The 25588-nt window shown below is 43.1% G+C and overlaps 1 protein-coding gene across 1 annotated transcript in view; it reads right to left on the reverse strand.

Moving 5' to 3' along the window:
* Positions 1-538: 538 nt before the first annotated feature.
* The window catches only part of CREG2 (cellular repressor of E1A stimulated genes 2), a 32784-nt gene continuing 7734 nt past the window's right edge, over positions 539-25588 (reverse strand). The window contains exons 3-4 of the mRNA XM_045885204.2: positions 8352-8465; positions 539-5840 (exon numbers count right to left, since the gene is read on the reverse strand). Of these exons, the coding sequence (XP_045741160.1) occupies positions 5693-5840; positions 8352-8465 (262 nt within the window). The 3' untranslated portion in view covers positions 539-5692. The remainder of the gene's footprint in view (positions 5841-8351; positions 8466-25588) is intronic.

Raw genomic sequence — 25588 nt, forward strand, 5'->3', positions numbered from 1 at the left:
GGCAAATACTTCCAGGAGTGGGAATGCCAAAGTGTGGCTACATCAGCTTTTTCAAGTCTGTAAGTTAAGTGCTTTGTACTCAGAGCCTTAAAGAATCCTATCGACAAAGGGAAAAATGAAGGGGGGGAATCGGAGGGGGAGACGAACCATGAGACTATGGACCCTGAGAAACAAACTGAGAGTTCTAGAGGGGAGGGGGGTAGGGAGATGGGTTAGCCTGGTGATGGGTATTAAAGAGGGCACGTTCTGCATGGAGCACTGGGTGTTATACGTAAACAATGAATCATGGAACACTACATCAAAAACTAATGATGTAATGTATGGTGAGTAACATAACATAATAAAATAAAATTAAAAAAAAAAGAATCCTATCAACAAAGCTCTCCCGCTAATTCTTTTCTTTCTAGTGGAAATTTAAGTTGATTTATTATAATAGTATCTATTTTCTTTGGAATATAATAATGTCAATTTGCAATATTATATGAAAGGACTATATATAAATAATCATAATTTTATTTAATTGAGCATGAGAATCATACCAAGAATGAAATAGTCTTTGGTTAAATAGACATGACTAGTGTTGAAAATAGATTTCACACTCCACATGCATTACATAGCATAGACAAACCATAGCTTCACTATAATTCAAATTTTCTAATAACTGACTTGCTGTTATAGCAATCAAATGTGCATCAATAAATTATCCTAGAGATGTTTTATTTTCAGAACAGCATTTGATGGTTAAATCATTAAAAGTGAAATACTGACTTTCTGGAAAAATTGCAGAAATACATCTCAACCAAAAAATAACTCTTTCATAATGCATCAATACATACAAGGTATATTGAAATAACATCAGAATTGTATTCTCTATGTCAACATCATGGACATGTACAATCACTATAAATAAAAACATGGGGGTCAGGATATAGTTATTCACAGAAACAAAAGAATTATTTCCCAGAATATTTAGGAATATTCCAGGAAGATTACCGGGAATACAGTTCTTTGCTATAAACATCAGGGGAGAATCACTATGTACAGACTTGGATTCCTATATGTACCTATAGCTTACTCAACATGCTTATGTCAGAAACTTGAAGATATCCTCCCTTTCTAAGTGTCCCACATAAAATCTATATAGAGATTTGTTGAATTCTTATTAATTTGTATTCAATATTAAATTGAATACATTTAAGGAAACTTAAATCTTCTCCCTCTTTCACAAATGCATATATTAATGGTTAACCAAAGACAACTAATGTCTGTTCTGCTAGATTTTGGCATAGTTCAGTTCTTTGTTTTCATTAGGGACGAACAAGATATAGCATAAATGCCTTAGCACATAAGCTAAACCTTATATTTTGTTTGTACTAAACTTTTTACTCTAAGATAATTGCAGATTCTGAGATAATTGCAGAAATTGTCGCTTCACATGCAGTTGTAAGAAATAATACAAAGAGATCCTGTCTGCCTTTTACCCAGTTTTCCTCAAGGGTAATATCTTGTAAAACTATACCATATCCCAACCAGGATTTTGACATTGATACAGTCAAGACACAGAACGTTTCCATCGTAAGGATCCCTCGTGTTACTCACTTCTCTCCTCCACCCTCCTCCTTAGCAACCTCTAATCTGTTCTCCATTTCTAGAATTTTGCATTTCAAAATGTTGTATAAATGGAATTGTACAGCATGTAACCCTGTGGGATTGACTTTTCACTCAGCATAAATCTCTGGAGATTCATCCAAGTTGTTGCTCATGTGAGAAATTATTTTTATTGCTGAGTAGTATTCCATGGCATGGATGTTTCACATGTTTAACCAGCCACCCGTTAAAGGACATCTGGTTGTTTACAGTTCTTGAATATTATGAATAAAGCTGCTATGAACATTCATGTACAAGTTTTTGTGCGAACGTAAGTTTCCATTTCTCTGGGATAAATGCCCAACAGTGCAATTGCTGAAAGGTATGGCATCTGCATGTTTAGTTTTATAGGAAACTGCCAATGGTTTTGCAGAGTGACTGTTCCATTTTACATTCCCACCAGCTCTGTTCGACTGATCCAGTTTCTTTGCATCCTTGCTAATATTTGTTGTTGTTACTTTATCTTAGCAATTTTGTTAAGTGCACAGTGGTATCTCACCGTGGTTCTAATCTGCAGTTCCCTAATGATCAATGATGTTGAGTATCTTTTCATGGACTTATGTGCCATTTGTGTATCTTCTTCAGTGAAATGTTTGTATATATCCTCCAGTTTTGAAATGGAGTTTTTAGAAAAAAAATTGTTGAGTTTTGTGAGTTCTCCATATATTCTAGATATTAGTCATTTGTCAGATATGTGCTTGCAAATATTTTCTCTCAGTCTGTAGCCTGTCTTTTCATTCTCTTAACATGGTCTTTTTCAGAGCCAAAGTTTTAAATTCTGATGAATTTATCAAGCTTTCCTTTACGGATTGTGCTTTTTGGTGTCAAATCAAAGTACTCTTGAGGCTTAGCCCTAGGTCCCTACAATTTTCTATTTTTTAAAAAAAACTTTTATAGTTTTACATTTTATATATAGGATTATGACCCATTTTGAGTTCATTTTCATATAAGGAATGAGGTTTAGGTTGAGGTTTTTATTTGCCTGTTGATATCTCATTCTCTAACACATTTATTGAAAAGATTATCCTCCCTCCATTGAATTACTTTTGTACCCTTATATAAAACCCAATTGAGTATATTTGTGTGGTTCTATTTCCAGATTTTCTATTCTGTTCTATTGATCTCTGTGCCTTCACCAATAAAAACCATATTGTCTTGATTACTGTAGCTACATAATAAATTTTTATATTGAATAGAGTGATTTCTCCTACTGGTTTTTCTTTTACAAGACTGTTGTTAGCTATTCCAAGGCCTGTGCCTTGGAATTTTTAGAAAAACTTGAATATGTCTACAAACTTTGCTGGGATTTTGACAGAAATTGCATTAAATCTATAGGTAAATCTGGGAAGAACTGACATCCTTGCTATTATGTGTCTTCCAATCCATGAACATGGTGTATCTCTTCATTTATTTAGGTCTTTGATTTCTTTCATTAGCATCTTTTAATTGTCAGCATATAGATCTCATACATGTTTTGATAAATTATACCTAAATATTTATTTTCTTTGGAGTGACTGTAAATGGTATTGTGCTTTTAATTTTGGTTTCCACTTTGCTCATTGTTTTTTTTTTTTTTAAAGATTTTATTTATTTATTTGACAGAGAGATAGCGAGAGCAGGAACACAAACAGGAGGAGTGGGAGAGGGAGAAGCGGGCTTCCTGCCGAGCAGGGAGCCCGATGCGGGACTCGATCCCAGGACCCTGGGATCATGACCTGAGCCGAAGGCAGATGCTTAACGACTGAGCCACCCAGGCGCCCCACTTTGTTCATTGTTAATATTTAGAAATGTGATTACATTTTGTGTGCTGACCTTGTATCCTGAAACCTTGCTGAACCCACTAGTTCTTTGACTTTTTTTTTTTTAAATAGATTCTTTGGAATTTGCTATGTAGACAATCATGTCATCTGTAAACAGAGATACTTTTATTTCTTTCCAGTCACATGCATTTAATTTCTTTTCTTGTTTATTGCCATGTGCAGAATTTCCAGTACACCCTTCAACATTTTCATCAAGGTAAATTTTCAGAGATTTGCTGAAACCTACTGGCTTGAATGGGGCCAGATACACTTTGAACACTCTTATCATCCAACCTGTTTAGACCTCATTTCCTATCATTTGGATAAATAATTGATAACATTCATTAGTGGTTATAAATGGCACCCATCCTGCAAAGCCCCCTGAAGCAGCAAAGAGGGCTTTAATGAGCTGAGTGGAACCTGATTATAAAAGCAAACTTAGCATACGAACATTATTCATAAGACAGAATCAAGAGGTAGTGATGCCCAAAGAATTAAGGTATGAGGTTGACTTATGGAGTATGTGGTTTATCCTTCTGGTTTTCCCCTCTTACCTCTAAACTGGGGGTAGCGATAATTTTTAACTCAGAAATACAAAATACCATCAAAGTGACCTTATTCTTATGTATTAGAAATTGTTATTGTTAGGAACTCTTTTGAGAATTGGCTTTTGACAAAAAAGAATTCTGTGCATCTTACCATGCTTTTTGTAACAGGCACTTAAAAATATTTTGACACCTCAAAGTCTGTTCATGTCTTAATTTTTTAAAGTAAAATCATTAATAACATTTTACTTATTTTAAAAAATGTATATTTCCTATAGTGTATTTTTATGTTATACAACACACCTAACCCACCACAGAGGGTTCATAGCCATTATAAAAAGACAGAAAACTGGGTACTACTAGATCTTTACAGACTTCAGTGTAAGAGGTCTTGGATGTATACACATAGGTCCTTTATAGGCCTTAGATGTGTACTCAGGTACAATGTCGTTTCTTGAAAAACCAGGAGCTCCTGCATATAATTTGTAGAAAATTTTAAATCTGTAGTAACAATCAAATTTCAAAGACTTTTTTTTTTTTTTTATAGTTAACCGTGGCAAATCAGCCTAGGCAGGTTAATCCTCATTTTACTGATTTTGCTGATTCAATGACCACCCATGCATTTCAGTGACTCTCTTGTTCTCAAGATTGGAACTTGTCTAAGTACCACTCCATCCATTGTGTGTGGTGAGTCAGGCCCTGGGACGCTGACCTAGCCTGTCTGAGCCCCAATTCTCTTGTATGTAAGTGGCAACAATGATGTGACTCTCACTGGTTGTCAGGCTGACATGAGATAATCTTGCCAAGGCCCTGGTCCAAGGCTGGGCAGGGAGTATGCTTCCAATTACTGACTTCTTTGCTTCCTTGCTTCCTTCCCTGCTCCTCTCCTCTCCCCTGTCCTCTCTACATGCCACAGAATGAGATGCTTTTTTTTGGATGCCACTCCTCGTGCCTAAGGGACAGGAACCCTCTGTCAGAAGCATTAGCTGTGGGGATCTGGGGAGCTTGGTGCTGAAGCTGTCCCACCCGATGAAGGAGTCACCACGGCCTGCTCACACAGAACGGGGCTTCGCCCAGGACTCTGTGTTCACAGGTGGTTTGTCAGGTTGTAGTGGGACAAAGGCTTCCTACGTGACCAGGACATTCTAGCAAATGTGACTTGATCATGCATCTGCAGTCCAGTAAGTAGCATGATGAGCACTCCACAGACAACCAGTCCTGCGTGCTCACCCCAAACACAAGACCGTGGCCACGCGATGCACGTTTAGCTCCTTTGTGCTCGCGGTGAGCTCCGAACCAAGACTGCTTTGGGCACAGCAAGCAACAAAAATACTCTCACAATACAATGCAATCACATGGCACATACTTTTTTTTTTGTTGTTCTAAGGAATGGAATGGCAACGGTCTCAGCATGTCGCTTTGAGAACCATGAGGGTTCCCTAGTCGGCGAGACTGGGTGGAATACGATACAAACGGAGGCTATATATACGTGAGCACCTGCGTGAACTGGGGGCTTGCAAATGACCACTCTAATCGCCAGCCAGGCCCAGGGTTCCCCGGTCACCCTCTCTCGTTCTGCGGTGAGGGTGACAGGGCGGCCGGGAAGCTGGCAAGAGACAGACAGCCGTCAGGCACCGTGTGGCAGCGTGACGGAAAGGGGTCTCGTTTCCTGCAAACCCCGAGGACTTTCTGCTCACTGCATCAGGCCTTGCGTGGGACTGCTTTGAAGTAGTCCTCCTTTTTAATGTCGGATACGCCTCCATACCATTTCTGAAGCCAGATATGTTCTATCCTCATCTTCATAAAGAACCACTCATACTGACGAGGCCACTTCCTCATCACGGGGTGTCTGCAGAAATAAAGGAGAGGTCACGAGAGAGCTGCTCCCATCAGCAGGTGGGCCCTCCCGGGACCCCGGGCCCGCCTCCGGGGCATCGGCCAGGTCATCGGGCCTCCAGAGCCCAGGCCTCGTCTGGGCCGAAGCCAGAGGCAGAAGCCAGGGAGCCGGGGCTGGGGTCTGGGACAGCCTCGGGAAGGCAGGGAGCGGCCACCTCCACAGAGGGGCAAACCCGCCTTGTCCTAGGCGCCTTGGTTCGGGTCCCAGGTCAGTGGCAGATGAGCAAGAGGCTTTGTGGGCCATCTGCCGTCTCAAACCCTGGCCTCCTTACCCGTCTTGGGGGACACGGGTGGCAGTGCTTGGATCATGGGGCTGCGTGGGGAGCAAACAACTCTGCGCACAGGAAGCACCTGCACAGAGCAAGTGTTCAGTGAACGCCGGTTGCTGATGGCAGGAAACATCAAGAAAGGCTTTCTGCATCTTCGGATGAAAATTCAAAAGAATTGTGAGCCCCGAAATAAATCTGCTGGTGGGAAGACTGGCACCGCTGCTGCAGGCTGAGAGATGTTGGGCCACGGGGAGAGTCAACCAGAATGCACAGGGCTCGTCACACTCCGCCTTCTACTTACCGACTTGCTTTCTCCCTCACGTGAAACCCTAGACATATGCGTCTTCTTAAGGGCAGGTGCTTGGCTCATTTCTTGTAAAGTTCAGAAACATAAAAAACTAGATTCTTACCTAAACGTGTCAAAGACAAAAGTCAAAGGTCAAGTGCTGACTCGGGAGGCTATTTGCAACAATGTAGAAGCAATAATAGGCCGATGACCTTTTAAAAGAGACAATTTGTTTTGAAATAACTGTAAAAGCCCAGAGAAGTTGGAAGTACAGGGTTTTGTTTTGGGTTTTTTTGTGGGGGGGGAGGGACACTCTTTTTTTCCCTAAACCATTTGAAATGAAGTTGCTGATCTGATGCCCCAACACTCCAAATACGTGTAATGCCAAGATAATAAAAGGATTGTTGCTATTTTAAGCAAACGCAGTTTGTACTTGGAACCGGAACACATTTTGGCACCTGCAGGTGTGGCTCAGATGTTAATAAATCCTAATCCAGGGGGCACCGGCTTTGCATCCAGACAGTGAGGGGCAGGTGGAGGGAACTCCAGGAGACTCACAGTGGGGGGCTTAGAAGAAGGTAAAGATGAGGTTAGTGGAGGCGGCGGGGGTGGGGGGGCGGCGTGTAAAGGGGCCCAAAAAACATAGTGGTGAAAAATTTGGCAACACAGCACCTGCTGTGTTTCCTGCAGAAAGACACAATGGTCTACCTAAGATTCTGGCCTCTTCTCACTGCCTATTATAACACGAAAGAGGAGTGTTTAGAAGTAAAGAGGACAGCGGGGTTCAAAAATATGTCACGGGCACACACACACACGCACACAAAACCAATGTTCTTTTCTCAACCTATGTTCTGAAAACCCTGCATTCATGTTGAGGTATCCAATTGCAATCCAATTCGAGTTCATTCCCATTTTCTCTGTGCACGTGAAACCCTTTTCCACAGCAGTGGGAAACCAGGCTTCCCTTCTCCGTTCTATGCTTACTTATTTGATGGTTCCCCTGTATGGAAAAATCGTCCCTTCTCCGAGGGGGTGTGGGTGCGCTCCCAGTTTACCACCTGCTGTCGTGTTAGTCTTCCACGTACTTAGACAAAGAGTTAATCTGCCTGTTTTCAACCCCTGCACCCCAGGGAGGATACCTGCCACTCCTTGGCCCAGTTCTGACCTTGCACTCCAGGCGGCCCCCTGTGTGGACGCGTCCCTCACTCCAGCCCCCCTGGGAGACCACCCCTCCCTGCACACACCCTCCTCACACCTTTCGCAAGCTCTTGACCTCCCGCCGCCTCTCACAGGGCTGCCCTCTTGCTCTCTTTGACAGCCGTGATTCTTAAACTTCAGCATGCATGCTCATTTCCTGGGACATGCTTTTAACATTTCGAGTGAGTCTTCTCTCCCGAGGATCTGATTCAGTAAGCAGGTCGGGGCGGGATGGCGGGGGCAGAAAGCCCGTGGCCGCCAGCATCCTCAGTGGGTCAGACATAGGCAGCAGAGGACCACCCTGAGCAAGGCGCTCTTTCACTCTGCACTGTGCTTTGCTTAGAGTGGACGTTTGAAAATGTTTGTTGTGTTGCCTTCTCTGCAAAGTCCAGTTATTTCCATTTCAAGGCAGGCTGTTGTGGAAGGCAGCAAGTGCGCAGGGAAGAGTGCCTGGGGTCCCTCAATGCAGGATGCTCTCCAAAGGCAGCAGGGGGTGGGAGGGGGACTGCAAGACCACCTGCAAGGCCTCTGCTGTCCCCTCCCCCGCGCAGCCACCACGACAGCCAGCGTGAGGTTGGCAGCCCTGCCCGCCACCCAGGGCAGCTCAGACCATTACTATCATTGCTTCAGGGGCATCAAAGGGCACAGTCCTCACCTCTGCTTTTTTTTACGGTGTATTTCTGGGCAAACCGACTTTAAAGCATATACAAACCTTGAAAACATGGCTTGCTTGGCAAATTCTACTTCTTCTGGAGACACGGGGATCATCTGGCCGGTGAGTGTCAGGCGGGCGCATCGGGGGTCTTCCGGGTCGACGATATTTTTTCTGCATACGAAGAACGTTTTTCACATGTTAAAAGGATGATAGAACGTCGGCCTGAAATACCAAGGATTTTATTAAAAATGAAAAATGGTCACGTGGCTGGTTATATCATTCAAGTTTTTACATTGTGTGTAATTCCTTTAACACACTTTGGCGTGGGCCATGTGAGGGGTGTGCTTGGGGGAGTTACATACCGGTCTGCACCCACGGGGCAGCAAACACCCGGAGTTCCCTCGTCAACGGGGCCAGTGCGAGCCTGGCCTCTGCAGGATGGCGGCCGGGAGCCACCGTCCAGAATCATGTTGCTGCTCTGCACACCTCTAGGGGGCGCCACTCGCTTAAAGACAACATGAGCAGTGCTCCTGAGGTCATGCAGTGCATCTGCCTGGATCCAGCGGTGACCGAGGTGAAGGGTTTCAGATATGTGGAGGCTCCTCGCTCAGCATAAGGGACATTGGAAATCATGAGAATGTTCGTGTGACTGCATGTGTGACTGCTTGCTGGAAGTGTTCCCGTGGTGGCAGAATGCTTCTAAGACTTGCTTTCATTGAAAGAGTCACCTGGCAGTGAGGGTGTATTTTGTATTCTGGATATCACTCTTTCTCTGGATAAATAGAATTCCTTTTTTTTTTTTTTTTTGGCTGGGTACAGTATACTTTATTGATGGTACAGGACAAGGTAGGGCTCCTCTGGATAAATAGAATTCTAATAGAATATATTATGATATGGTATGACATGATCTAATATAATTCTCTTAATTAAAAATTCTCCTCATTAGGGTTGCCAGGTAAAATATTGCAGGACACAAAGTTATGTGGGAAAAATATTTGTTTATCTGAAATTTAATTTTTTACAGCTTTACTGATATATATTTACATATATATTTACTGTAATATATATATATATTTACATAAACTTCACCCTTTTAAAGTGCACCATTGAGGGTTGTTAGGATATTCAGAGTTGTGCAACCATCACCATAATCGAATTTTATTTTATTTTATTTTTTCAAATTTTTTTATTGTTATGTTAATCCCCATACATCACATCATTAGTTTTAGATGTAGTGTTCCATGATTCATTGTTTGTGCATAACACCCGGTGCTCCATGCAGAACGTGCCCTCTTTAATACCCATCACCAGGCTAACCCATCCTCCTACCCCCCTCCCCTCTAGAACCCTCAGTTTGTTTTTCGGGGTCCATAGTCTCTCGTGGTTCCTCTCCCCCTATGATTTTCCCCCCTTCATTCTTCCCCTCCTGCTATCTTCTTCTTTTTTTTTTTTCTTAACATATATTGCATTATTTGTTTCATAGGTACAGATCTGAGATTCAACAGTCTTGCACAATTCACAGCGCTTACCAGAGCACATACCCTCCCCAGTGTCTATCATCCAGTCACCCCATCCCTCCCACCCCACCCCCCACTCCAGCAACCCTCAGTTTGTTTCCTGAGATTAAGAATTCCTCATATCAGTGAGGTCATATGATACATGTCTTTCTCTGTTTGACTTATTTCGCTCAGCATAATACCCTCCAGTTCCATCCACGTCATTGCAAATGGCAAGATCTCATTCCTTTTGATGGCTGCATAATATTCCATGTATATATATACCACTTCTTTATCCATTCATCTGTCGATGGACATCTTGGCTCTTTCCACAGTTTGGCTATTGTGGACATTGCTGCTATAAACATCGGGGTGCACGTACCCTTTCTGATCCCTACTTTTGTATCTTTGGGGTAAATACCCAGTAGTGCAATTGCTGGGTCGTGCAATAGCTCTATTTTCAACTTTTTGAGGAACCTCCATACTGTTTTCCAGAGTGGCTGCACCAGCTTGCATTCCCACCAACAGCGTAGGAGGGTTCCCCTTTCTCCGCATCCCCGCCAACATCTGTCATTTCCTGACTTGTTAATTTTAGCCATTCTGACTGGTGTGAGGTGGTATCTCATTGAGGTTTTGATTTGGATTTCCCTGATGCCAAGAGATGTTGAGAATTTTTTCATGTGTCTGTTGGCCATTTGGATGTCTTCTTTGGAAAAATGTCTGTTCATGTCTTCTGTCCATTTCTTGATTTGATTCTTTGTTCTTTGGGTGTTGAGTTTGATAAGTTCTTTATAGATTTTGGATACTAGCCCTTTATTTGATATGTCATTTGCAAATATCTTCTCCCATTCTGTCAGTTGTCTTTTGGTTTTGTTGACTGTTTCTTTTGCTGTGCAAAAGCTTTTTATCTTGATGAAGTCCCAATAGTTCATTTTTGCCCTTGTTTCCCTTGCCTTTGGCGATGTTTCTAGGAAGAAGTTGCTGCGCCTGACGTCGAAGAGGTTACTGTCTGTGTTCTCCTTTAGGATTTTGATGGACTCCTGTCTCACATTGAGGTCTTTCAACCATTTGGAGTCTATTTTTGTGTGTGGTGTAAGGAAATGGTCCAGTTTCATTCTTCTGCATGTGGCTGTCCAGTTTTCCCAGCACCATTTGTTGAAGAGACTGTCTTTTTTCCATTGGACATTCTTTCCTGCTTTGTCAAAGATGAGTTGAGGGTCCATTCCTGGGCTCTCTATTCTGTTCCATTGATCTATGTGTCTGTTTTTGTGCCAGTACCATGCTGTCTTGAGGATGACAGCTTTGTAATAGAGCTGGAAGTCCGGAATTGTGATGCCGCCAGCTTTGCTTTTCTTTTTCAACATTCCTCTGGCTATGCGGGGTCTTTTCTGGTTCCATACAAATTTTAGGATTATTTGTTCCATTTCTTTGAAAAAAGTGGATGGTATTTTGATGGGGATTGCGTTGAATGTGTAGATTGCTCTTGGTAGCATTGACATCTTCACAATATTTGTTCTTCCAATCCATGAGCATGGAACGTTTTTCCATTTCTTTGTGTCTTCCTCCATTTCTTTCATGAGTATTTTATAGTTTTCTGAGTACAGATCCTTTGCCTCTTTGGTTAGATTTATTCCTAGGTATCTTATTGTTTTGGGTGTAATTGTAAATGGGATCGACTCCTTAATTTCTCTTTCTTCTGTCTTGTTGTTGGTGTAAAGGAATGCCACTGACTTCTGTGCATTGATTTTATATCCTGCCACTTTACTGAATTCCTGTATGAGTTCTAGCAGTTTTGGGGTGGAGTCTTTGGGGTTTTCCACATAAAGTATCATATCATCTGCAAAGACTGAGAGTTTGACTTCTTCTTTGCTTATTTGGATGCCTTTGATTTCTTTTTGATGTCTGACTGCTGTGGCTAAGACTTCTAATACTATGATGAATAGCAATGGTGATAGTGGACATCCCTGCCATGTTCCTGACCTTAGGAGGAAAGCTCTCAGTTTTTCCCCATTGAGAATGATATTCGCTGTAGGTTTTTCATAGATGGCTTTTATGATATTGAGGTATGTACCCTCTATCCCTATACTCTGAAGAGTTTTGATCAAGAAAGGATGCTGTACTTTGTCAAATGCTTTTTCCGCATCTATTGAGAGGATCATATGGTTCTTGTTCTTTCTTTTGTTAATGTATTGTATCACGTTGATTGATTTGTGGATGTTGAACCAACCTTGCAGCCCAGGGATATATCCCACTTGGTCATGGTGAATAATCCTTTTAATGTACTGTTGGATCCTATTGGCTAGTATTTTGGTGAGAATTTTTGTATCCATGCTCATCAGGGATATTGGTCTGTAATTCTCCTTTTTGATGGGGTCTTTGTCTGGTTTTGGGATCAAGGTAATGGTGGCCTCATAAAATGAGTTTGGAAGTTTTCCTTCCATTTCTATTTTTTTGGAACAGTTTCCGAAGAATAGGTATTAATTCTTCTTGAAATGTTTGGTAGGATTCCCCTGGGAAGCCATCTGGCCCTGGGCTCTTGTTTGTTTGGAGATTTTTGATGACTGCTTCAATTTTCTTAGTGGTTATAGGTCTGTTCAGGTTTTCTGTTTCTTCCTGGTTCAGTTCTGGTAGTTGATACATCTCTAGGAATGCATCCATTTCTTCCAGGTTATCTAATTTGCTGGCATAGAGTTGCTCATAATATATTCTTATAATTGTTTGTATTTCTTTGGTGTTGGTTGTGATCTCTCCTCTTGCATTCATGATTTTGTTGATTTGGGTCATTTCTCTCTCTTTTTTTTTTTTTTTTTTTAAGATTTTATTTATTTATTTGACAGAGAGAGAGATAGCGAGAGCAGGAACACAAGCAGGGCGAGTGGGAGAGGGAGAAGCAGGCTTCCCACGGAGCAGGGAGCCCGATGCGGGGCTCGATCCCAGGACCCTGGGATCATGACCTGAGCCGAAGGCAGATGCTTAACGACTGAGCCACCCAGGTGCCCCGGGTCATTTCTCTTTTCTTTTTGATAAGTCTAGCCAAGGGTTTATCAATCTTGTTAATTCTTTCAAAGAACCAGCTCCTAGTTTCGTTGATCTGTTCTACTGTTCTTTTGGTTTCTATTTCATTGATTTCTGCTCTGATCTTTATTATTTCTCTTCTCCTGCTGGGTTTAGGCTTTATTTGCTGTTCTTTCTCCAGCTCCTTTAGGTGTAGGGTTAGGTTGTGTACTTGAGACCTTTCTTGTTTCTTGAGAAAGGCTTGTATTGCTATATACTTTCCTTCTAGGACTGCCTTTGCTGCATCCCAAAGATTTTGAATAGTTGTGTTTTCATTTTCATTGGTTTCCATGAATTTTTTAAATTCTTCTTTAATTTCCTGGTTGACCCATTCATTCTTTAGTAGGATGCTCTTTAGCCTCCATGTATTTGAATTCTTTCCGACTTTCCTCTTGTGATTGAGTTCTAGTTTCAAAGCATTGTGGTCTGAAAATAGGCAGGGAATGATCCCAATCTTTTGGTACTGGTTGAGACCTGATTTATGACCTAGGATGTGATCGATTCTGGAGAATGTTCCATGGGCACTAGAGAAGAATGTGTATTCCATTGCTTTGGGATGGAATGTTCTGAATATGTCTGAGAAGTCCATTTGGTCCAGTGTGTCATTTAAAGCCTTTATTTCCTTGTTGATCTTTTGATTAGACGATCTGTCCATTTCAGTGAGGGGGGTGTTAAAGTCCCCCACTATTATTGTATTGTTGTCAATGTGTTTCTTTGCTTTTGTTATTAATTGCCTTATATAATTGGCTGCTCCCATGTTAGGGACATAGATATTTACAATTGTTAGATCTTCTTGTTGGATAGACCCTTTAAGTAGGATATAGTGTCCTTCCTCATCTCTTATTACAGTCTTTGGTTTAAAATCTAATTTGTCTGATATAAGGATTGCCACCCCAGCTTTCTTTTGGTGTTCATTAGCATGGTAAATGGTTTTCCACCCCCTCACTTTCAATCTGGGGGTGTCTTTGGGTCTAAAATGAGTCTCTTGCAGACAGCATATCGATGGGTCTTGTTTTTTAATCCAATCTGATAGCTTGTGTCTTTTGATTGGGGCATTTAGCCCATTTACATTCAGGGTAACTATTGAAAGATAGGAATTTAGTGCCATTGTATTGCCTGTAAGGTGACTGTTACTGTATATTGTCTGTGTTCCTTTCTGGTCTATGTTGCTTTTAGGGTCTCTCTTTGCTTAGGGCTGGTTTCGTGTTTGCAAATTCCTTTAGTTTTTGTTTTTCTTGGAAGCTTTTTATCTATTTTCAATGACAGCCTAGCTGGATATAGTATTCTTGGCTGCATATTTTTCTCATTTAGTGCTCTGAATATATCATGCCAGTCCTTTCTGGCCTGCCAAGTCTCTGTGGATAGGTCTGTTGCCAATCTAATGTTTCTACCATCGTGGGTTACATATCTCTTCTCCCGAGCTGCTTTCAGGATTTTCTCTTTCTCTCTGAGACTCGTAAGTTTTACTATTAGATGTCGGGGTGTTGACCTATTTTTATTGATTTTGAGAGGGGTTCTCTGTGCCTCCTGGATTTTGATGCCTGTTTCTTTCCCCAAATTAGGGAAGTTCTCTGCTATAATTTGCTCCATTATACCTTCTGCCCCTCTCTGTCTTTCTTCTTCTTCTGGGATCCCAATTATTCTAATGTTGTTTCGTCTTATGGTATCGCTTATCTCTCGAATTCTGCCCTCGTGATCCAGTAGTTGTTTATCTCTCTTTTTCTCAGCTTCTTTACCATAATCGAATTTTAGAACATTTTCATCACCCCCCAAAAAACCCCAGCGCCCATTAGCAGTTATTCGTCATTCCTGACCCCACACCCCATCCCGAGCAACTGCTGGTCTTCTCCCACCTCTACAGCTGTGCCTGTTTTGCCGAGACAGATGGAATTGTGCCGTTTGTGGTCTCTTGTGACTATCTTCTCTCACTTAGCATAGTGACTTCGAGGTTCATCCATGCTGGAGCCTGAATTAGTATTCATTTTTTCATGGCTGAATATTATTGCATTGTATGGGTAGACCACGTTGTTTACCCATTCATCATTCGATGGACATCTGGGTTGTTCCCGCTTTGGGGCCTTTACCAATAATGCTGCCACGCACATGTATGCACGTGTTTTTGTGTGGACATGTTCAGCGGTGGAATGGTGAGAAAGGGAATCCCCAGCTCCCATGGCAATGCGACGTATAACTTTGTGAAGAACAGCCGAACTGTCTTCCAAAGCAGCTGCACTGTTTTACCTTCCCACCAGCAGTGTGGGAGGCCAGTTCCTCAGCATCCCCACCAACACTTGTTTTAGTCTGTCCTTTTCATGCTAGCCAGCTGAGTGAATATGAAGCGGTATCTCGCTGTGGTTTTTATTTGTGTTTCCCTGATGGCTAATGATATTGGCCATCTTGTCATATGCTTGTTGGCCATGTGTATGTCTTTGGAGAAATGTCTGTTCAAATCCTATGCCTGTTTTAATTCGGACTTGATGAAAAATTTTTTTAAAAATTTTCATCAAGTCCGAATTACCTATTTTGCTTTTGTTTCCATTTGTGATTTTTTTTTAAAGCTCCCAGCAACCTAGGGCAAAGAATATTTATCAAAATCCTATACCTATGTTATATCTCATGGAACAAGATGAGCATGTCCATATTACTGGATATTGTGGTTTTTGTAGTAAGACAAGAAATAGAAATATGTATAAAGATTGGGAAATAATAAACGAAGTTATAGTTATTTGCAAATGATATGACTGTATACAAAGGAAAATGCAAGAGAATCCACACTCGGAACATTAATATTGAGGAGAAAGCTCAGCAAGATTGTTGAATTCAAGAACAATGATTCTAAAACAACTGCATTGCTACTTATAAGCAAAAAACTATTTTTAACTATTAGAAAGTATGGAAGAAAGGGACACCTGGGTACCTCAGTCGGTTAAGCGTCTGCCCTTGGCTCAGGTCATGATCCCAGGGCCCTGGGATGGAGTCCGAGTCAGGCTCCTTGCTCAGCAGGGAGGGGCTTCTCCCTCTGCCCCTCCCCCTGCTTGTGCTCTCTCTCTCTGACAAATAAATAAATAAAATCTTTTTTAAAAAAGTATATAAGGTGGTAACAAAACCTATAAAATACCTAGAGATAAATTCAACAAAAATTGTGTAATAGCTTGGTGGAAAAAATTATGACTTTATTGAAATACATAAATGGCCTAAAGCGAGAGTTATCCCATATACATGAATGGGAAAACCCAATTTAATGGAGATGGCAATTTTCCCAGAATTAATCGTTATAGATGATGTAATTTCAATTCAAATTCTTTTTTTTTAAAGATTTTATTTATTTGTCAGAGAGAGAGAGAACGGCAGGCAGAGGGAGAAGCAGGTTCCCCACTGAGCAGGAAGCCCGATGTGGGACTTGATCCCAGGACTCTGGGATCATGACCTGAGCCAAAGGCAGCCACTTAACGACTGAGCCACCCAGGCGTCCCTACTCTCATTCTTTTTTTTTTTTTTTAAGATTTTATTTATTTATTTCAGACAGAGAGAGAAAGAAGTGGGGGTGGGGAGGGGCAGAGAGAGAAGCAGGCTCCTAGCTAAGCAGGGAGCCTGACACGGGGCCCGATCCCAGGACCCTGGGGTCATGATGTGAGCCGAAGTCAGTCACTCAACCAAATGAGCCACCAGGCGCCCCCTACTCTCATTCTTGATTGATAGTTTGGCTGGGTAGTAAATGCTATGTTTGCAATAATTTCCGCCAAATAATGTTGAATGCATTGCTCCATTCCAGTGTGGCTATTAAACAGCCCAATGTGATCCCCTTTCTTGCTCTTTTGTATGTGATCTTCCCCTCGCTCTTTTGAAAGCTTTCATAAACTAACCTTGACCTATGAGTTCCTGAAATATCATGATGATGTACCTCAATACAGACTTTAAAAATAAAATCCACTCTTCTGGGTACTTGGTGGATAGTTTTAAATCTGGAGACGTAGGTCCTTTGGTTCTGTGGAATTTTTCTCCAATTATATCTGACAACTTTTTTCTTTTATTTTCTCAATTTACCTTTTCTGGAATTCTTTTATTTTGACTGTTGGACCTTTTGGATTAGTTCTTTAATTTTCTTATTGTTCAGCTCATATGTTTCATCTATTTCTTTTTATTCTACATTTTGGGAGATCACCTCAAATCTACCTTCTAATGCTTCAGTTGAGTTTTTTATTTCTGCTATCATAGTTCATCTTTAAGAACTCTTCTTTTTGTCCTCACTGAGCGTTTTTATTTTAAAGCCCATTCTTCTGCAATATATTGTCTTCTTTCCTGAAAAATTGCTTCCTTCTCTTTGTATTAATTTTCCCTAGTTCTTTTTATCTGTTCATTTCACATGGTAGAGATTTTCCTCAAATACTTTCCTTGGCTGTTTATTCATATTTAAAATGTGGTATCCCAGAGCCACTTAGAAATTCTGACTGCATAGGTATGGCTTTCTGACTAGTGGACTTTAAGGTGATCAGCTTTGATGGTTTTGTTGAGGGACCCTTAACTATTCAGTATCTGTGTTTTGTTTTCTCTTGGACTGTTCAGTATCCCTAGGGAAATCCTGAAAGGATTGATTCTTAGACAAAGCCTTGTTAAAGATGAGCTCAGTCCATAATTCACAGGAAGAAGCAAGAGCCAGTAGAAACAGAAATATTAGAAATAGATACCCAAGATACACTTCAATGATTATAAGATAAGGATATCTAAAATGAATAAGATCTCCCAATCTTTAAGTGAAAGATTAAAATGTAGCTCTTTGGAGGTCTGATTTTATATAGGGACTTTATTTCTAACTCTTCATCTGACCTAGCCCAAGCTATTGTTTCTTCTTTCTAGTTGTATTAAAACCTAAGCCTCTGGGCGCCTGGGTGGTTCAGTCCGTTAAGTGTCCGCCTTTGGCTCAGGTCCTGCTCCCAGGGTCCTAGGATCGAGTCCCACATCGGGCTTCCTCTCAGTGGGGAGTCTGCTTCTCCCTCTCTCAAATAAAATTAAAAAAAAATCTTTTTAAAAACCCAAAAAACCTAAGCCTCTATTTTTCTCAGACTGGTAAACCCCACTAGAGAAGTTCTGGTTTTTTGTTTCATCTTAATTTTTGACCCCTGGGGATGTCTTTTTGTTTCTTATGAGTGTGCATTTAAAAAAAGGTTTTTCTTCCTACTATTTTTTTAGATTGATGAAGTCTGTAGTTGTATTTCTTTTTTTAAGATAAAAACACTATCAGTTTCCATATAGAAGATTTGGAAACTATAAAAATATGTTAGAAAATAAAAATAAGTGTGTTTTAAAATAAGCTTGGGATTATATCATACTTAGAGCTTTTATCTTATTTTTTCCACCTAAAAATTAAATTGTGAACATTTTATTTGGAGAAGTACATGCTGTGAGGTCTATCTACTCACAGAATTCTCAAACATTTTTCTACCATTTCTGTCCACTGAGCATAGAGAAGGGGCTGGAAAACTGCAGCTCTGATGTTGAGTGATGTCACGCTGTATTGTGGGGCTGTGCGGAGCAGCTGAATCACAGGAAGTGCACGGTGTCCGCTCTCAATGCCGCCACTGACCTTGTGAGCTGCAGCCCCATGGACAGAGCCTCAGCTTCCTCTTCTGTAAAGTGAGGACATTAATTTCTTGCCCGCCTTCTTCACAGAGTTCAAAGGTGTGTAAAAGCACGAGGAGCATCATAAGGAAGTAATGAATGGTGTTCTCATATAAACGTTAATGTGGGCATGTTAAAGATAGAGCTCTTCGAGGCAGACTGAATCATTTCCCTTCCCCATCAGTCTATAGCCTTGAAAGATTTTCTGGCACCATATTTCATTATCGAAGGCTAAATGAGAAAATGGACTGTTCTCCACCACATCAAAGAAGAGAAGGAAGCGGGAGACAGCTTGCATTTCCCTTTTGCTTAAGGCCAGGTACAGTCAGAAAAAAGAGAGATAAAGTACTCTTTCCTTGTCTGTCTTGTACAGTCTGTAGGGCTGAGCATTCTGATATATGGTAAATACAGGAGGACGTGAAAAGCATATAGTGAGGTGGTTAAGAGCATGGGATCCTGGGGCACCTGGCTGGCTCAGTTGGTGGAGCGTGTGACTCTTGATCTCAGGGTTGTGGGTCGAGCCCCACGTGGGGGACAGAGATTACTGTAAGTAAGATCTTTAAAAAACAAAAAAGCGTGGGCTCCTAATCAGCCTCCTAAACTTGAATCCTGTCTGTGACTCAACCTCTTTATGCCTCAGTTTCCTCACATGTAAGAAACAGACATGAAGAGTCCCTGCCTCATAGTGGTGTTGTGAGGTGTCGGTGTGGGGAGATAGGGAGACTTGTTGGTCCTGTGATGAGGGGGGTTCCCCAGGATAACACTCTTGACTCTCTCCACTACTCAGACTTCAATTAATTGGCGAATCTGAAAGAAGATACTGGACATCTCCCTACAGGAAGTAACCATTCTATTCTACTTATCTCTGCCGTAAACTGGAAAGACCAGCCACAGCTCAGGGAGGTCTAAGGTGAAGCGTGGCAGACTTTGTAAATCTGTCAATTCGGGAGTTTCTTTGCCCACATTCTCCACATTGGCTTGATCAGTGTTAAAGGTGAGACTTTGCTTTACTCTTTTATTTCTCAATTGGTTTAGACCAGGCAAATGATTGTCTGTCACCTATTTCTGTTTGGTGTGACAGAGAAGAATGGATTTTACATTGTTAGAGGATTGAGAAAAATCAAAAGAGTACTATTTTAGGACACGTGAAATCTATATGAAATTTGGATTTCAGTCTACTTGAAAAAAGTTGTTTTGGAGGACAGTCACATTCATTTGCCTGTGGCTGTTTTCACACCCCAATGGCAGAGTTCAGGAGTCACGACAGGAACTGTACGGCCTACCACACCTACAAAATTTGCCATCCTCCCCCTACAGAAAACATTTTCCGACCCCTGGTTTAGATTGTGAGACTGTTCATCGGGTCCCCTGGAACCCCTCCATGAGGATTAAATGCACGAATTCACATAACGTAATGAGAACGGTGCCTGGCGTGTAGCAAGCCCTCAGAGAGTGTTGCTGTTGCTTCTCAACTGTCTTGGGGGCTGAAAGGATGGAGTGGCTGGAAAGTTCTGGAATTGTACAGCCTCGACTGGTAGTGGTATTGATCATGAAATATCAAGAAGATTGCTATGGACTGAACTGTGTGCCCTTCAAATTCCAATGGTGAAGCACAAACTCCCAGTGGGACTGTCTTTGAAAACAGGGTCTTAAGAGACGTAATTAAGGTTCATTAATTACTTAAGGCTAATGAGGTCATACAGGTGGTGTCCTCATCCGATGGGACTGCTGATCTTATAAGAAGAGAGCAGGGAGGGGCACACAGAGGGAAGCCCACGTGAGGACCAAGCAAGAAGGATGCCATCTTCAAACGCAGGAGAGAGGCCTCAAGGGAAACCAACCCTGCTGACACCTTAGTCTTGGACTTCCAGCCTCCCGACCTGAAAAAATGAATTTCTGTTGTTTCGGCCTCCCAGTCTCCCAGTTTGTGACGGCAGCCTGGGCTAATACAAAGATGGTAGGGACTGAACGGTGACTCTGAAATGGTGAGCACCAAAAACCTCCTCCTCTGCCTCTCGGGCCACATTTGTTGCAGAGGGAGGATATTATGGGCTGGAAGGGATTAAATTAGGACTGTAGTAAATAATATATAATGTAGATGGGAGTTAACTTATAAAATCTTAGAAGTATTTTCTTTTTTAAGCTTAAAATGGAGACCAATTATGTGTGTGGCAGATCCTCTCCCTCCATTGGGAGCCTCAGTGTCTACGGAACCCAGGGAGATGTGGGAAAGACACACTCTAGCTGGCTCCTAGAAGTGTATTTTTTTTTTAAGATTTTATTTATTTCAGAGGGGGAGAGAGAGAGAGAGAGAGCAAGCATGAGTGGGGGCAGAGGGAGAAGCAGGCTCCCCACTGAACAGGGAGCCCGATGTGGGGCTTGATCCCTAACGCTGTGATCATGACCTGAGCTGAAGGCAGATGCTTAGCTGACTGAGCCACCCAGGCACCCCTGTTTGTGTATTTTTACCATCCTAATACTATGATATCCCCCGGCATCATGGTAAAAGCTGTCCCCACTAGAAGAACCTCGACAGTTTCTAGCCGGGCTGTGCATTTCATTTCAAATCTACCCACCTAGTTACCAATCCGTTTGTTTTGTTTTATAATTGATTACTGCTTGAGAAAATGCTATCATTTCTATTTTCCTCTTTGAAATCAGGTATCATTATTTGACATTTACGTATCTTCGTTACATAACATGACCTATCTTTTAAGGCATCTGACTTGCTTAATCCTCACGATATCCATGTGATGTAGGTCCCCTCTCATGATGGCCTGGTATGTGCTAAAGAGCTAACTCAGCGGGCCGCAGCTGCCCAAACCCTGCGCATTCCACAGAGAGGCCTGCTTCAGGAGGACTGGCCCTCGACTGGCTCCTGGAAGATCACTTCTGAGCCCCTGACACATCCTCCTCCATGAGAGTGTTTTTGTATGTCCGAGGCCCTGGGCCACACAGGGTCAATTTAACCTCATGGGGCCCAGAGACTGAGTAGCTAAAATCAGTCCTGCAGACACTGTAGCACCCATGTGACTGAATTACAGGAAAAACCCTGGGTCTCAAGGCTCAGGTGAGCTTCTCTGGTGTGTTGTTATGCCCCGTTGCTGGGAGAATTAAGTGCATCTCCATGTAATTCCACGGGGAGGGACTCCTGGAAGCTTGGGCCTGCTTTCTTTTGGACTTTGCCTTTGATGACCTTGATCTGTATCCTTTCACAGTCGTCCTGTGAGTCGTCTTAGCGAATCCTCGTGCCCCGGGGAGGTTTGAGGGCTCCTGACACAGCTGGCCAAGCAGACTCTCCTAGATCCTCTTCTCCCAGATGCCTTGTATCATAAAATGGAAGCCTCGAGGCACAATTCATTAAAACTCATCCTCACCCATTAAACTGCATTAAAATCTCGAGAAAGGTACATTTGTTGAGCAAAGCATATGTTTTGCTTATATTTAAGGAAGTTGTTTTCACCTGTCTGAAAGCTTTTCTCTATTACACAGCCTGTTGAGTTTTAACAAGAGGAAGAGTGGGCATGCCCACATTTTCATCTCAGTTGCTTCATGTGAGAACACTGTACCATTTGAAAGTGTTATAGTCTGCTGTGTTTAGGACACTGCAAAAATGTAGCCGCTGAATTGTGAATTTCTCTTGTGGGTTAAGATGAAAGAATTTTGGGAAGCAATCCACATAATAACTACAAAAACCGAATCTACATTGAACTTTGTAAAAATACCTGCAACAGGAGAAAATAAGCAAGAACGGTAAACAGGAACTAAATTTGCATCTACTGGACAAGACTGTCATCAGTTGTACCTAATGCTTTGTTCACTAGTAAAGCTAATTTCTTCACAGAATTGCTCTTTGATGAAAGCAACGAATTAGTATTCATAAGTAAGTCATTACCGAATTTAAATAGGGGCCATCATATTTAAATAGGGAGCGTTTTAGTTCTCCACTGGTGGTGATTACACAGAATAGAAAGGAGATTATGTAATGATGTACTCTATGTTCGCTAACTGAACATAATAAAAAAAAAAAGGAGATTATGTATTTAAATCAGTAAACAGAAAACTTTCCCTTTCCGCAGTGGGCAACCCAGGCTAGACTCAGTATAAATTCCTTTCCACCTGTGGTAGGGAGGATAATGCCATCCCCCCCAAGATGTTTGCATCCTAACATGTGACTGTGTCACCTTACATGGCAAAGGGAAATTAAGGCGGCTAATCAGCTGGTGTTGGATAGAGAGATTATCCTGGATTATCCGGCTGGGCCCAATGCAGCACAGGGGTCCTTAAAGGTCTTGGGAAGAGACAAAACAGAGTGTCAGAGAGAAAGACAACCAGCCATTGCTGGCTTTGAAGGTGGAAGGGGCCACAAGCCAAGGAATGCAGGCAGTTTCCAGAAGCTCGAAAAGGCAAGAAAATGGGTTATAGAGTGAAATAGTGAAAAAGACCTTGCTGGTGTGAAATCTGGAATCCACTGGTGGCCTTGTTCTTTCTGGATTAGTCGGGGCCCTGCTGGTCCATCCCCAGACTGGGGATGTGTGGAGCACTGGCAGGAAAGGAACTGCCTCTCCTACTGGACTCCCCCACCCACGTCTGTCCATTTACTTCTTGCTCCTGGTTATCATTTTGCACAGCGCCCCCTTCTGATACCCCATCTGCTATTTCCTGACCTCTGACTCCAGCTTCACGGCATTCCTTGGCTCCTGATGGAGCAAGACAATAAAATCACTCCTAAAGAAACAATAGCTGACTGCAGCTAGCCAGGAATTGCTGCGTCTCTGTGTGACTGGGGGAGAGGACCCGGTTGGGTGGGGAGGTGGAGGGTAGCCAGCACAGCTCAGGAAGGCTGTTCTTCTGTTTAGGAAAGCACATGAATGAGTCTTGATAATCAGGACAAGGCAAGGCCCCCTCCCTGGTGCACCCAGGCTGGCGTGCGGGAGGGAAGAGAAGTAAATGTGTACAATCCTGTAAATGGCAGCCTCCTTGATGTTGCATTTTGGATCCTGGTACCAGCAGGAGACAGAAGAGTTTGGTTTTGTTTGCAGAGGTTGCTGAGACTCAGGGAAGAAAAGCAAAGCACAAGCAGGAGACACGGAGCTTGGAAGGGATGCCCAGCAGTGCGGTGGGAGGCTGGAGGTAAGGAGCAGAGGTGTTCTCCATGCCTGCAATGAGGGGCGGCCAGTGACTGGAGCAGGGACACCATGTGATCATCTGAGATGGGGGCTGGGGGACCCTGGCAGCTCCTTAGCTGCAGGGCTGGCCTCTGATTGGATGCTGCCCTGAAACCACTTCCAAGATTCCACCCAAGCCCCCTCTGCCATTCTGCCCGCACCGCCGGAAGCCCGTCCTGGGCTCACAGGGCTCGTTGCTCAGCTCGGGCGACCTGTGCTTCTTAGATCCACCACAGCTCCTGCCTCAGAAAGAGCACGGCATCTCCCTGCAGAGGCTCCACAGACCACAGGAGCCCCCAGAGTGTGCTTTGCTTTGGCCCTTATCCTGGTGTTACAATGACCTAGTCGTTGGGGCTCTAGCCTCAGAGGTCACATCCACGCTCTCTGATGACGCTGTCCGGCACTGCACGTTCAGTTGTCCTTCCCCAAGTCCTACTGTCCATCTTGCCCAGAGATGTGCAGCGAACGGTGAGTTAAGCAAGAGAAGCTGCCCGGCACTCCGACACTTCACTCACTTGAACGGAGAGAAGCAAAGAAGGCAGCTCCCGAGGAGCCGGAACCGGAGGTTGTGTGCGCTCAGTGAGGAGCAGAGCTGTCTGTCTGCACAGACCATGCATGGTGGTGGGGGAGGGGGGGGGGGGATGACCAAACCCTGCACCCTCCACGGCTGCCCTCCAGCTCTCAGCCCTCAGCTCCTAACCTGTAGGATGGAAGGCGGCAGCCTCGTCGCAGGCCCTCACAGGCTGTAAGTACCGCTAAGCACGCCGGAGCCCCGGCCCCTCTTACAGGGAAAGCTTTGCCGCTTCGAGAATCCCAAGTGCCCGCAGCCCGGTCAACCTCAGCGCTGCCTGCTCTGCAGACACCTCAAGGGGAACGGGGCAGGACGGCAGTGGAGAGCGAACTAGGATCAGCAAGTGGGGAGCAGGCAAACACCCTGCTGTCCTGGCAGACCTGGGCGCAGGGGCGTGGGCCTCTCCGAGCAGGGGGTCCTGGGCCTGGGCAGTCCGCGGGGGCTGAGACCTGGGCTCCTCTCGAGAGGCAGGCAGAAATGAAGTGCACCCTGGGGAATGAACTAACTGGTAATTACTGGGGCTAGAAAATGTGAACACAGCTTTAACATGGGAAGGAAGAGGCAAAGAAAGGAAGCGACTTTCAAGAGGTTCGTGTCTTCATTGTTTTTGTTTCTTAGGTTTATTTATTTACTTTAGAGAAAGAGAGGGAGAGACAGCGTGCGAGCGGGGGAGGGGCAGAGGGAGAGGGAGAATCTCAGGCAGACTCCGCCCCGAGCGCAGAGCCCAACCTGGGGCTCCATCTCAGGACCCTGAGACCATGACTTGAGCAGAAATCAAGAGTCCGATGCTTAATGGACTGAGCCACCCAGGCTCCTCAGTGTCTTAATTTTGAAGGACAGGTCAGGTTGGCTTGGATGAGATGAAAATGGTGGACAGATGCAAAGTGGAGATGCTAAGCTGGTGGAAACCACAGCTACCGTGTGGATTTCTATTCATCTCCCCTACTGTGGAGAGGGTGGCTTTAACAGTTAGGGGCCCTTTACGCACGTGGCCATTGCCTGGCACACAGGCAGTGCTCGGTAAATGTCGTTTGAAAGAAAAACTTCCTAGTCTCATCACAATATTTAGGATGTTCCTTTGTACACAGTATGCCTAATTCAATTCATGTTTAGTTGAACTTATTGTTATCTCCCCACCGCATCCCTACATTATTAGAATAACAGCTTTCCCTCACAAATTCCTTTGTAATCCAATTAATTAAAATCTTTTTTCTTAGACATTCCTTAACATTCTACATTAGATAATTTAGGTACACTTCTGTATTATCTCAGGAAAGTTATCTCAATTATGTCCTTTTCTGATGGGGGAGACCCAGCTTATAGAAGCAAAAGGACACTACCAAGACTATATAGAATATATTTATTTAAGATCTTATTTATTTTTAAAAA

This window comes from Mirounga angustirostris, unplaced genomic scaffold (assembly GCF_029215605.1).
Source record: "Mirounga angustirostris isolate CCGP_5_RB_7025 unplaced genomic scaffold, mMirAng1.0.hap1 SCAF_10, whole genome shotgun sequence".
NCBI classification, from domain to species: domain Eukaryota; kingdom Metazoa; phylum Chordata; class Mammalia; order Carnivora; family Phocidae; genus Mirounga; species Mirounga angustirostris.